The 14,344-nt window shown below is 37.4% G+C and overlaps 1 protein-coding gene across 1 annotated transcript; it reads right to left on the bottom strand.

Moving 5' to 3' along the window:
• Positions 1 to 4,123: 4,123 nt before the first annotated feature.
• On the bottom strand, positions 4,124 to 14,344 carry LOC149040271 (EGF-like repeat and discoidin I-like domain-containing protein 3). The gene is made up of 6 exons (XM_089181540.1): positions 14,329 to 14,344; positions 13,709 to 13,839; positions 5,562 to 5,688; positions 4,946 to 5,271; positions 4,460 to 4,601; positions 4,124 to 4,173 (listed from the first exon to the last, which is right to left on the bottom strand). The coding sequence occupies exons 1-6, from the start codon at positions 14,342 to 14,344 to the stop codon at positions 4,124 to 4,126; spliced, it is 792 nt and encodes a 263-aa protein (XP_089037666.1).

Raw genomic sequence — 14,344 nt, 5'->3', positions numbered from 1 at the left:
TATTTATTTTTGCATTATGCATTGTATTTCTTTTATGATCCTATTCACCAGGGCTCCTATTGATAGCAGAGCTGTACGTTCTGATGGGACTACCCTGGTGTGGGGATTGTTATTTATTTTAAATAAAAGGGGTCATTATACATTTAAAATTATAACATGCTGATTGCACTAGCTGTAAATATGCAAGAGAAAATCAAGAAACTTCAATTTTGAATGCCAGGCTAGATATGTGGCATAATTACCTTTTTCCATAGTAGACTGCATGATCAGGGGCTTAGCCCCTTGGTATTTGCAGATGACTTAATTAAGAACTACTTGCAACATATTATAACCGTTACCTCAGTCTATACTGCACAGACATAAGGATATGTTTTTAACAGTTTTAAACTAAATAACTGCTTCTACATTTACCTTAGGTGAACTCTGTCCCAGTACTTTATAGTAGTAGAAGTTCAGTCCAATTCTTCACTGTACTGCAGTTTGTATGCTGTTACCCACTGGCTGTGAGCATTCCTTCCCTGTGTTGCTATACTTGTTAATTTGGTGTAACTGCCAAGAGCGACCTGTATCCATTGATTACCATTATTCTTGCCAACTGACCATCCTCCTTGCTTGCCTCCACCAGCCTTGAAGTTCAATCTTCCCTGGATTGCTGCATGATTTCTATCCCATTCTGAAGATGCAGTGATCTGAGCGTCTTCAATGCATCCACTCTCCAAACCAAGAGGTGCCAAACATTCTTTACAGAATAACAAAAGGTAAAAGAACAGTTTATGTGTATGTGTTTATGTACTGAGGTATGTAGGTATGTTTGAGGGTAGGTATATACAGTTCTAGTAAAAATTAAAAAGTTACACAAAATTTGGATTAAGCAGAAATTCTTTCTGTATGTCATATGTAGCATCTAACAATCTACAGTTTCTTGTTATATCCATTTTAGCATTATACTGGCTATAATCAAAACATGTGTTTCACCCTTCCATTTTTCAGTGCCAAATAAGTTCATGTAAGACAACAATCATACCTGCTGAGCAACCATACAGCTCCATCCTTAGTGATATATGACCCTACCATGCTGTTGGTCGAAGTTTGATGTAGCAAGCTTTGATGGGTGGGTTTAACTGGTGATAAACAATGCTGTCTCTGTCTTCATTTCCTTTGAATACCTACAAATACATACAAGTAAAATTAATAATCAGTTACCACAGTCATGCCATTTGAAAAGGTAGTTTAAACTTACATTTAAAATTATAACATGTTGATTTCACTAGCTGTAAATATGCAAGAGAAAATATAGAAACTCCAATTTTGAATGCCAGGCTAGATATGTGGCACAATCAACTTTTTCCATAGTAGAATGCATGATCAGGGGCTTAGCCCCTTGGTATTTGCAGATGACTTAATTATGAAATACTTGCAACATATTATAACTGTTACCTCAGTCTATACTGTGCAGACAAAAAGATATGTTTTTAACAGTTTTTAACCAAGTAACTGCTTCTACATTTACCTTAGGTGAACTCTGTCCTGGTACTTTATAGTAGTAAAAGTTCACTCCATCTTCACTGTACTGCAGTTTGTATGCTGTTACCCACTGGCTGTGAGCATTTCTTCCCTGTGTTGCTATACTTGTTAATTTGGTGTAACTGCCAAGAGCCACCTGTATCCATTGATTTCCTTCCCAGCTGACCATCCCCCTTGCTTGCCTCCACCAGCCTTGAAGTTCAATCTTCCCTGGATTGCTGCATGATTTCTATCCCATTCTGAAGATGCAGTGACCTGAGCATCTTTAATGCGTCCACTCTCCAAACCAAGAGGTGCCGAACATTCTTTACAGAAATAAGAAGGTAAAAGAACAGTTTATGAGTATGTGTTTATCTACTGAGGTATGTAGGTATGTTTGAGAGTAGGTACATACAGTTCTAGTAAAAATTAATCAAAGTGCTCTGTGAGCAAAACTCGTGAATTGACACATGATTTTTTTAGATTATGTTTAATGTTATCTGGTTTAGGGAATTTTGTGGTTGATTGTCATATCTAGAGTATGAGCAGTAGTTCAGTGTTCGCTAATGTAGCAAAGAAACAAAGTAACGTTGGGATAAGAAGGCATTACAATTGAAATGATCATGCTATTACATTTGACAAGGTGGATGATGTCATGTGTTTTAAACGTCTATCATTTTTGTTTCTGGTTCAAAAGAAAAGGTTGGAAGTAAATGTGGGTGAAAAGTGAAATTTACTGTCTTTCGTTGTAAATATTAGAAAATCAAGGCAATACTGTCTTAATGAAAACATTAACGATTCCCTCTTTATCAAATGAGACAAACGGGAACGAGTTTTGAGTGATATAATTAAGCCAAGCCTGCCACCGTCATTTTGGATCTCCGCCTGGGTAGATTTAAGTCACGTGCTAGGCAACGTATAATCAATAACAAGATAGAATTTCATTTCAAGCCTAGTTATCAATTTCGTGGTGTGTAACTTTCGCATTTTAGTACGTTGTATGTATGTTGAATCTTCAAATTGTCTTAAAAACTTAAAAGAAAATTTTTCTTTAAAAATTCACTGAAATCGGTAGCTAAAATTGTTTGTTTAGGTGTTATCTGATTTTCGTGTTAACTTGTTATTTCGTCAGTCGCCGGCATCTTTTGTTGCTTCACACAGGAAAAACAAACGCGACGAAACGTAATGATCAATTTTGTCCTCAATCTCACGCTCTAACAGAAAAAGCTTTTGAACATCTGTAAACTCCGAGCGCTTCGCAGTAAGTGATATTTTCAATGAATCTTCGGATTGTTTTCAAGTTCAAGGATTGTAAATTACAATTTTATAAAAAACGAAGGTGGTTCTGTTATTTCAGTGTGAATCCTTGCATGCCTGCCAGTCGCTGGCGCCGCTTGTTGAAACTAAAACGAAAAAAAAAAAACTCTTTTAAGATTATCATTGGCTTCTTTTTCACCCCACCACTATTCTTAGTAACAAAGGTCGCCATTTCGTCTGTTTATTGCTCGCCAAAAACTATAAAATGCACTCAAAAGCCTAAAATCTAAAAAAAGTTTACAGGAATCGACCAATCGAGCGAGCGAGCGAGCGAGCGAGCGAATTCCATTTCCCACATCGTATCTATAACTCGCTCTTGCGCATGCGCGCAATTCACGAGTTAAAAATTAGAAAAAATTTGGATCAAGCAGAAATGTTCTGCGCATCTCATATTGTAGTATCTAACAATCTACAGTTTCTTGTTATATCCATTTCAGCATTATACTGGCTATAATCAAAACGTGTTTCACCCTTCCATTTTTCAGTGCCAAATAAGGTCATGTAAGACAACAATCATACCTGCTGAGCAGCCATACAGCTCCATCCTTAGTGATATATGACCATACCATGCTGTTGGTCGGAGTTTAATGTAGCGAGCTTTAATGGGTGGGTTTAACTGGTGATAAACAATGCTGTCCGTGTCTTTATTTCCTTTGAATACCTACAAATACAGGCAAGTAAAATTAATAATCAGTTACCACAGTCACGCCATTCCTGTTGGATTATGCATGATTCTCCAATAGTTTCAACTACCTTCTAAAATCATAGCGTGATTATTGCACTTAATGTAAACATGCAAGAGAAAGTCAAGGAACTCCAATTTTGCCGCAATGCCAGGCTAGATATGTGGCATAATTAACTTATTCCATAGTAGAATGCATGATCAGAGGCTTAGCCCCTTGTTACTAGCAGATGACTTAATTAAGAGCTACTTGCAACATATTATAACTGTTACCTCAGTCTATACTGTGCAGACATAAGGATATGTTTTAAAAGTGTTAAACCAAGTAACTGCTTCTACATTTACCTTAGGTGAGCTCTGTCCCGGTACTTTATAGTAGTAGAAGGTCACTCCATCTTCACTGTACTGCAGTTTGTATGCTGTTACCCACTGGCTGTGAGCATTCCTTCCCTGTGTTGCTATACTTGTTAATTTGGTGTAACTGCCAAGAGCCACCTGTATCCATTGATTTCCATTATTCTTCCCAGCTGACCATCCTCCTTGCTTGCCTCCACCAGCCTTGAAGTTCAATCTTCCCTGGATTGCTGCATGATTTCTATCCCATTCTGAAGATGCAGTGACCTAAGCATCTTTAATGCGTCCGCTCTCCAAACCAAGAGGTGCCGAACATTCTTTACAGAAATACAGAAGGTAAAAGAACAGTTTATGTGTATGTGTTTATGTACTGAGATATGTAGGTATGTTTCAGGGTAGGTACATACAGTTCTAGTAAAAATTAAAAAATTAGACACAATTTGGATCAAGCAGAAATGTTCTACACACCTCATTATGTAGCATCTAACAATCTACAGTTTCTTGTTATATCCATTTCAGCATTATACTGGTTATAATCAAAACATGTGTTTCACCCATCCATTTTTCAGTGCCAAATAAGTTCATGTGAGACAACAATCATACCTGCTGAGCAACCATACAGCTCCATCCTAAGTGATATATGACCATACCATGCTGTTGGTCGAAGTTTGATGTAGCGAGCTTTGATGGGTGGGTTTAACTGGTGATAAACAATGCTGTCTCTGTCTTTATTTCCTTTGAATACCTACAAATACATGCAAGTAAAATTAATAATCAGTTACCACAGTCATGCCATTTTAAAAGGTAGTTTAAACTTACATGTAAAATTATAACATGGTGATTGCACTTGCTGTAAATATGCAAGAGAAAATCAAGAAACTTCAATTTTGAATACCAGGCTAGATATGTGGCATAATTAACTTTTTCCATAGTAGAATGCATGATCAGGGGCTTAGCTCCTTGGTATTTGCAGATGACTTAATTATGAAATACTTGCAACATATTATAACTGTTACCTCAGTCTATACTGTGCAGACATACAGATATGTTTTTAACAGTTTTAAACCAAGTAACTGCTTCTACATTTACCTTAGGTGAGCTCTGTCCTGGTACTTTATAGTAGTAAAACTTCACTCCATCTTCACTGTACTGTAGCTTGTATGCTGTTACCCACTGGCTGTGAACATTCCTTCCCTGCGTTGCTATACTTGTTAATTTAGTGTAACTGCCAAGAGCCACCTGTATCCATTGATTTCCATTATTCTTCCCAGCTGACCATCCTCCTTGCTTGCCTCCACCAGCCTTGAAGTTCAATCTTCCCTGGATTGCTGCATGATTTCTATCCCACTCTGAAGATGCAGTGACTTGAGAGTCTTTAATGCGTCCACTTTCCAAACCAAGAGGTGCTGAACATTCTTTACAGAAATAAAGAAGGAAAAAAAACAGTTTATTTGTATGTGTTTATGTACTGAGGTATGTAGGTATGTTTGAGGGTAGGTACATATAGTTCTATTGAAAATTTAAAAGTTACACAAAATTTGGATCAAGCAGAAATTTTCTATGTATGTCATAATGTAGCATCTAACAGTCTAGAGATTCTTGCCATATCCATGTTTCAGCATTATACTAGTTAAAATCAAAACAATCATGTTTCACCCTTCCATTTTTAAGTGCCAAATAAGTTCATGTAAGACAACAATCATACCTGCTGAGCAACCATACAGCTCCATCCTTAGTGATATATGACCATACCATGCTGTTGGTCGAAGTTTGATGTAGCGAGCTTTGATGGGTGGGTTTAACTGGTGATAAACAATGCTGTCTCTGTCTTTATTTCCTTTGAATACCTACAAATACATTCAAGTAAAATTAATAATCAGTTACCACAGTCATGCCATATTTAATGTCAGTTTCAACTTACATTTAAAATTGTAACATGTTGATTGCACTTGTTGTAAATGTGCAAGAGAAAGTCAAGGAACTCCAATTTTGAATGTCAGGCTAGATATGTGGCATAATTAGCTTTTTCCATAGTAGAATGCATGATCAGAGGCTTAGCCCCTTGGTATTTGCAGATGACTTAATTAAGAAATGAATAAAGGGGTAAATTACCTGTTAATTAAGAAATACTTGCAACATATTATAACTGTCACCTCTATACTGCGCAGATATAAGGATTTGTTTTTAACAGTTTTACACCAAGTAACTGCCTCTACATTCACCTTACGTGAACTCTGTTCACCTAAGGTATTCTGTCTAATTGAGTGTTGCTTAAACAAAGCAAATATATATATATATAGATATATAGTTATTAAGATATATTAATTTAATCCCTAATTAACATCCTAACAAATCAGTATGCATATTCTCCATACTGTTTGCTATACTTTTCCTAAGGTTCTGACAAGGAGAATTTGTCTAACAATCACAAGCTAGTTTACTTGGCGATCATTTCTTTTATTCCCATGACCTTAGTGTGTGATCCAGAACTGATATTGTAAGGAGAAATTAGATGCCAGTCACTCTTAGGGGTTTAAAGGTTAAAGACTTTTCCAACACAAGGAGAGCAAAAAAAATTCCCTTTCTATCTTCTGGAGATTTAAACCACTGAGTGCACACTAGTAATAATTATTTGAAGGATGATATAGTTAAAGCACTGGGTCTTTCATTAATACCCAGTCATGGTTACTTGCAATCCATTAGCCAGAAGGTTGGGGTTTCATGTGGGACTTTGAAGGAGAGAAAAACACCAAAGAAAAGATAATAAATCAAAAAGTTATTGCTAAGTGCAAGCTGCTTGTAAAGTTCACTGGATGAAAAGGCTGTGATGGCCAGCTGAATTTTTGGCCTGCAATGACATAATAAAGCACACTCAGCACTAATCTGAGGTTACATCGTAAACTCACTTGAGAATAGACAAACAATTCTGAGTGATAGTCACTAATTAAAATCAACTCTGGATTGTAACAAGGCTGTGCTCTAACGGCGCCCGGTCGCCTGAGGCGACTAACATTTGGCCTCGGGCGACTGAAAATATTTTCTTGGTCGCTTGGCCGGGCGACTGGCTGGTGTTGGTTTCTTGATTTACAGTCAAAAAAAAAAAAAAGAAAATGTTGTTCAATCGGGCGCGCGTTGATATTCAAAGGTCGTTCCACGTGAATTTACGTGTAACATAATCATCGACTTTGATCGTGACAAGCTGCACAGTTTTCGATTTTAACCGCTTTTCCAAATAGTATTATAATTTTTCCTTTAAATTAGGATGGCTCGTTAGTTAGTTTTTGAAAAGCAATTGTTACTTCTGCTCTGACAGGCGTAAAGTGCGGTCGACGATTAATAAATCGCTAAATGAACACGGGAGTCGTTCTTTTAAAAGAAAATGTTGATCCATCGGGCGCGCGTTGATGTTCAAAGGTCGTTCCACGTGAATTCACATGTAGCATAATCCTTGACTTTGAACTTGACTAGCTGCACAGTTTTCGATTTTAACGGCTTTTCCAACAGCATTAAAATTTTTCCTTTAAATTGGGATGGCTCATTAGCTAGTTTTTCAAAAGAAGTTGTTACTTCTGCTCTGATAGGCGTAAAGTACGGTCGGCGATTAATAAATCGCTGAATAAACAAGGGAGTCGCTCTTCTATGCTAATTTAATATTTTAGCCGGCTTTTTACTGCCGTGTCTGCGAGGCAAAAACATAACTTAAGATTGTTTTTCCAGTAAAACACGATGTATAAAAAAGAAAAGATACGTTTTTTTTTATGATTGTTTTAGAAACGGGTATAAACTCTATAAGTCCCGCATTGTCCTTGGTGTCGTGACAAGTTATTACGTATCACGCACTAAAAATAAAATCGACCGAATCCACAAAATTAGAATTTCTAAAGAATTAAGTATACAGAGTTCAAACGAAATAGTGTTTTGCTAAGCTTACATAATGCTTTGAATTGAACTTCAATGAGACAGTTTTAGGTTTATCAGATTATCTTTGGTATATGTATACTATTCATTTTTCAAAAAATAGTTTTGCACTGCTTCTGTAAGTGTGAATTAAATAATTATTTGACTATAAGTGATGATAGGTTTTCAGGAGGTCAAAGGATACGATGTTTCATGAACATAAAAACAATAAATAAACGCACATCGGTTCTATTTGACTCGTTACGAAAACAGTTTGTTTAATTTTTAATAATTAAGAGGCTGTCTCTCTTATTTCCACCCGGTCAATTTTGCGTCAAAAATAATTTTGCCTGAAACTCTGTTAACAGAAAGACTTTACCTAGGAAAGAACTAAATTAGATTTGGTTTGATTCGAAATAATTTTCTGACTGCATTACGGGCCATAATTATTTCCCAGTCCGTAGGGACCGTCGCAACGTCTCGAAAATTGAAAATAGGCATATTTTGTAACGTTGTAAAATATTTGATTCGCATAGTTAAGCCACAGAATTGATATCAGATTGCTTAAAAACCTTTAGTTTGCCAAGAAAGTTAGAATTTGCCCTCTCAACATATTTGAAAAGGCGAATTTTAGCATATTCTGACCACTAGAAATCGCCATCGGCCGATGGCAGTAAATGACCTTGATTTAGACGCTAAGTTTTGGGATTTGGGACCTGGTTGACGATTCTATCCTACACAGCCGTTAATTTTAGACCTTTATAGGCAAAAATATGCAAAAACCCCTGTACGTTTTCGATTTTTCAAAAGTTATGACCGTTTGAATCAGCACATGTACGAACATTCGCGATTTTTTCGCCTACACCAAAATCGAACCACTGGAGCAGATTTCGTCATAAATACAGCTTACCCGCTTTGCAGCCCGGCTTCATGGCCCACTTCATAATTTTTCTAATAACAAAATTGGTGAAATCCATGATAACTTCAACAAATAGCTAGGTATTGCCTTCGAAAAGTAGGCGGCATCCATCGTGATTCGTGGTATCAAAACAAATGTCGAAATTGGCCACATTTCGCGGGGAATCACCCATTTAACATCGCTTCAGAGCTGAATTTTTTCCAAAATCAGAATATAAACTCTCCATGTCTGGAAACTGAGGGAGAAATGAAGGTTTTAGGCTTCTGAAGTGAAGAAAAAATCGCTTAAATTTAGATCAGTTCGATGTTATACTGTTCTCACAAAGGTCCGCACAAAAGAGAAGACCGCTGATAGCTTGTGCCGTACGTTGTGCCATATGGTTTTGTTTGGTATCCCAAAGTAATATTTGGGCAGAAAAATTTTGGATGAAAAGAATAAATGCTTTTACCTGGAGTTTGATATCATATAATTAATAAATCAATTTCAAATATCCTGAGCTTGCTTCTCTCGGTTCCGCGTCGATTGTGTCCACAGTACACCACCCTTTGTATCAATAGCCGGAGAAATCACGGGTTTATGTGAAATTTCAGATATTCCTCGCTTCCCAAACTGGTGAACTGGACTTTATGATAACTCCAGCAAATACCTCCAAGATTCAGCGGTCGGCATCTGTCGATACTCTTCTTTGACTCGTTGTTGCGAACTAAACTCGAAAACTAAAGCCATATTTCGCGCTTAATGTCCCGTTGAAACTTTGGATTGCAGCTGCATTCTCTTCAAGAATCAGTCATAGAACTCCACTTGTAAGTCTATGTGTCGAAGTTTGGCGTTTTGGAATTTAAAGCTGAACGATTGCACTATCGCGCATAACAGAGGTCCGCATTAATCATTGCGGGTGAACCCGCTGACCCTTTATTTTTTTTTTGGAAGGCCTGCAAGTGTAGTATGGCATGCAAGTGCTTTTTCGAAACCAGAGAGGCTTCAGTCTGTAGCGAGTCTTCAGCGAGGTTGTTAAAGCTTTCATTGGACAGAGGATACGCATTGACGAAACACCCAGTGAAGGGAACAACAGCTGCAGTAAGAATAGTAGACGAATCAAAGAACACTCTCTGTATAAATAAGATTGAGCATTTTAGTAGCTTCCACAACTTCGAATATGGAGATATCGGTCTGAGAGTTTGGAAATGTTATGGCATCGGTAAAGGGAAGTACATTCCATATGACGTAATTTATATCAAGCACCAAGGTCAAACGTCCCTTCAAACCATAGAATCTCAAGGGTTTTATGATCCTCCTGAAAAGCGTGTGGTCAAGCGTCGTTCAAAGGGCAGAAAGGAAACAGAGAGTACAACGCCATTGTTTGAATGCTCTGTGTTTGGATGTGTTGAAGTGTTCGAAACCTTTTCGCAGCTGGAGCTGCACCTGGACGTTGGAAAGCATACAGTCCGCAGGTTAAAGCCAGTATGATGCAATCAAAAGGGACTGGGCCCTTAAGTTCTCGTCGATAGATACCGCTGGTATCAAGTGTTCGAGCTGTTCGTTAGATTCTAGTACACCACTCACTTCTCCCGAGGATACTTCGCCCCACTCGTCTTTTCGAACAGGATGGGCCGTAAGCAAACCAAGAGAGAAGGTAAAAGAATACCTAACGGCACGGTTTACACTTGGAGAAAGAACTGGGCGAAAGGTCGACCCCGCCCAAGTTGCAGTGGACATGCGAAATGCGAAAAATGAATCAAATGCACGTTTGTTCACTAGAGAACAGTGGCTGACAAAGAGCCAAGTTCAGAGCTTTTTCTCCCGGCTAGCAGCAATGCGGCGAAAAGATCAGGGTGTGATCGGGATATCACTGGATGAGGAGGAAGATATCCAATGCGTCCAGGAAAATTCCGAGAGATAAGATCTGGTAGACAAAGTTAACAAAGAGATCAAAGTCTCACATCCAATATGCTACGATACGTAGGACCTCTGTGAACGTTACCACAATAACACACTTCAGAAATTCAATGTGGTTTTGTTGAGAGCCATCTGTAGTCATTTTGAGATCCCTGTAAAATTGAGAGACAAAAAACAGATCCTCATAGACAAACTGTCGGACGTGATTAGTGATTGTCAGTGTGTTTCTCAGTAGACTTATGTAAACAATGTCTTATACGGTGGCTGAAAGTGTAAAATATGCTCTACAGATACAAACTACCTTTACTTCCGATATCAAGTTCTGACGGCGTTGTTATAGTGTAATATATTATAATATCTATTAGTCAGTGAAATGTTTTGATGAAATCGATTGAAAATTTACCAAAAGCAACACTTATAACATCTGTTCATACGAAGCATGTGTCAAGTTTTTAACACGTTGGTAGCCGATTTTTCCGGCTATTGACAGGTTGCTGTTCTGTGGACACAATCGACGCGGAACCGAGAGAGGCAAGCTCAGGATATTTGAAATTGATTTATTAATTATATGATATCAAACTCCAGGTAAAAGCATTTATTCTTTTCATCCAAATTTTTCTGCCCAAATATTACTTTGGGATACAAAACAAAACCATATGGCACAACGTACGGCACAAGCTATCAGCGGTCTTCTCTTTTGTGCGGACCTTTGTGAGAACAGTATAACATCGAACTGATCTAAATTTAAGCGATTATTTCTTCACTTCAGAAGCCTAAAACCTTCATTTCTCCCTCAGTTTCCAGACGTGGAGAGTTTATATTCTGATTTTGGAAAAAATTCAGCTCTGCAGCGATGTTAAATGGGTGATTCACCGCGAAATGTGGCCAATTTCGACATTTGTTTTGATACCACGAATCACGATGGATGCCGCCTACTTTTCGAAGGCAATACCTAGCTATTTGTTGAAGTTATCATGGATTTCACCAATTTTGTTATTAGAAAAATTATGAAGTGGGCCATGAAGCCGGGCTGCAAAGCGGGTAAGCTGTATTTATGACGAAATCTGCTCCAGTGGTTCGATTTTGGTGTAGGCGAAAAAATCGCGAATGCTCGTACATGTGCTGATTCAAACGGTCATAACTTTTGAAAAATCGAAAACGTACAGGGGTTTTTGCATATTTTTGCCTATAAAGGTCTAAACTTAACGGCTGTGTAGGATAGAATCGTCAACCAGGTCCCAAATCCCAAAACTTAGCGTCTAAATCAAGGTCATTTACGGCCATCGGCCGATGGCGATTTCTAGTGGTCAGAATATGCTAAAATTCGCCTTTTCAAATATGTTGAGAGGGCAAATTCTAACGTTCTTGGCAAACTAGAAAGGTTTTTAAGCAATCTGATATCAATTCTGTGGCTTAACTATGCGAATCAAATATTTTACAACGTTACAAAATATGCCTATTTTCAATTTTCGAGACGTTGCGACGGTCCCTACGGACTGGGAAATAATTATGGCCCGTAATGCAGTCAGGAAATTATTTCGAATCAAACCAAATCTAATTTAGTTCTTTCCTAGGTAAAGTCTTTCTGTTAACAGAGTTTCAGGCAAAATTATTTTTGACGCAAAATTGACCGGGTGGAAATAAGAGAGACAGCCTCTTAACTGACTGATTTATTAATTTGGGCGACCAACTAGGAGGCCCGGGCACCTCAGCTAAAATGTTTGGGAGCCCGAAGGGCTCCCTGAAATTTTGATTTGGGCGACCATCTTTTAGGCCTGGGCACCCAAGCTAAAACGCTTGGGAGCCCGAAGGGCTCCCTGAAATTTTCTTTAGAGCACAGCCTTGATTGTATGAATTTAGAGGTCAGAAAAATAGCATATAAGGGAACTTTATTGCCATCATTCATCTAACAATCATAAGGCCATCAAATTAGAAACACAACATGAAAAAGTTCTTTCTTTTTTGGTCTATCACACAACAAGATAAATGGTAATTTGTTTCATGATTTAAGAGGCTTTCCTCCTTCGAGTTTCCTTTTTTCTTCATGCTTAGGAATAGACAGCACAATCACCTACATGCCAACATTTTTGGCATCACTTTGATGCCAAAATATTATTCAATTCATGTAATAATGATTTAACTGTGACAAAATATAATTTTAGTTGTGAAAGTAATTATCAGTTATAAGTTGCCTAAAAAATAATGATAATTGAACTCTGTGTTGTGCAATTTGTCTCGGTAATCACATGATTTCAAGTGCAATTTGGAATAAATAGGCACAAGTGATTTTTTTTGAAGACTAACAAAATTGCACGAGCCCATAGGGTGAGTGCAATTTGTGGTCTTTGAAAAAATTAGGTCTGAAATCATGTGCATGATTTGAAATCGGACAAAAATTGCACAACATGAAGTTCAATTACCCCTTAATTACCTAGTCCAGTTTGAAATTGCAGTCCCTCAGATAAGGATTTTTGTCTACAAATATTTTTATTGATCTAGTAGTGAGCTGGTTTGTAGAAGGTTACAAAAGTTGTTTTTCATTTTCTTGCAATTTGATTGCTTTCTTTGTAAACAAGTTTTGAAATCTGATTGGTTGTTGTGTCTTGGTAAGGCTTCCTTATTAGCAGGGAAAATATGTGATTTAAAGCACATGAATTAATTGCACCAATGAGAGCCAATCAGATTACAAGGATCATCAGTAATTTTAAACTAGATGAAATAAAGTCTGTAAACGAAGCACCCTCAAGAATGTTATACAAGACTGCATCCAGTATTATTTATGAAAAGACAGCCTATTTAATATTCTCCTTGTGACCCAAGCCATTTTCAAAGGAAACGACATGAACTTCAACAGATTTTCCTTCATTTAAAGGTTCATTTTCTACACATACCAAAAGGATACACCTGAAAATCATTCAGTAGGTGACACATGGCAGTAGACATACCTTAGGTGAACTCTGTCCTGATACTTTATAGTAGTAAAATTTCACTCCATCTTCACTGTACTGCAGCTTGTATGCCGTTACCCACTGGCTGTGAGCATTCCTTCCCTGTGTTGCTATACTTGTTAATTTGGTGTAACTGCCAAGAGCCACCTGTATCCATTGATTTCCATTATTCTTCCCAGCTGACCATCCTCCTTGCTTGCCTCCACCAGCCTTGAAGTTCAATCTTCCCTGGATTGCTGCATGATTTCCATCCCACTGTGAAGATGCAGTGATTTGAGCATCTTTGATGCGGCCATTCTCCATACCAAGAGTACTTGAACATTCTTTACATGACAAAAATAAATGAATAAACACATATTGTTGGGAATGTAAGAGGATTAAAATTATTCATAGCCCTGCAGTTGCTGCTTTAATAGAATTGTATTTCTTGACTTCAGTGGCAAGGGTAAATTTGTTTACAACAATTTATTAAGCATGCATATCAAGCTGTGTTGTGGGTTTTCTCCTTTTCTGCAAGATTACATCAAAAATAAACAATCATTGATTTCATTGATTAATAGTGCCTTTGGCATCTTTAAATTTAAAATGGTATGCTTAGTTTGTAAGAATAATTTTTAACTAGACTGCAATGGAAAATGTAAAAGAAATTTTTCTCAAACATTAGCCCATTGTTTCGTGTTTATGAATCAGTTCAAATAGGTGATTTAAAGTGCAAATTTTCCTTCTCAAGCAAACTGATGTTATTAATAATAATCTTGAATGCTTTCATTATTTTGAAAACTTGTTTGATCTATCTGCAGTCTGCAGTATACCTTTAGTCCTGACCAT

This window comes from Pocillopora damicornis, chromosome 9 (genome assembly GCF_964200805.1).
Source record: "Pocillopora damicornis chromosome 9, jaPocDami1.2, whole genome shotgun sequence".
Taxonomy (NCBI): Eukaryota; Metazoa; Cnidaria; class Anthozoa; order Scleractinia; family Pocilloporidae; genus Pocillopora; species Pocillopora damicornis.
This window is presented reverse-complemented; position numbering and strand designations above follow the sequence as displayed.

Coding starts and splice junctions, on each gene's coding strand:
- LOC149040271 (XM_089181540.1), bottom strand. Junction 5,689..13,708: donor AGGCTGGTGGAGGCAAGCAA/GGAGGATGGTCA, acceptor TTCAAAGGAAAT/AAAGACAGAGACAGCATTGT. Junction 4,174..4,459: donor GCTGTATGGTTGCTCAGCAG/GTATGATTGTTG, acceptor ATTTCTGTAAAG/AATGTTCGGCACCTCTTGGT.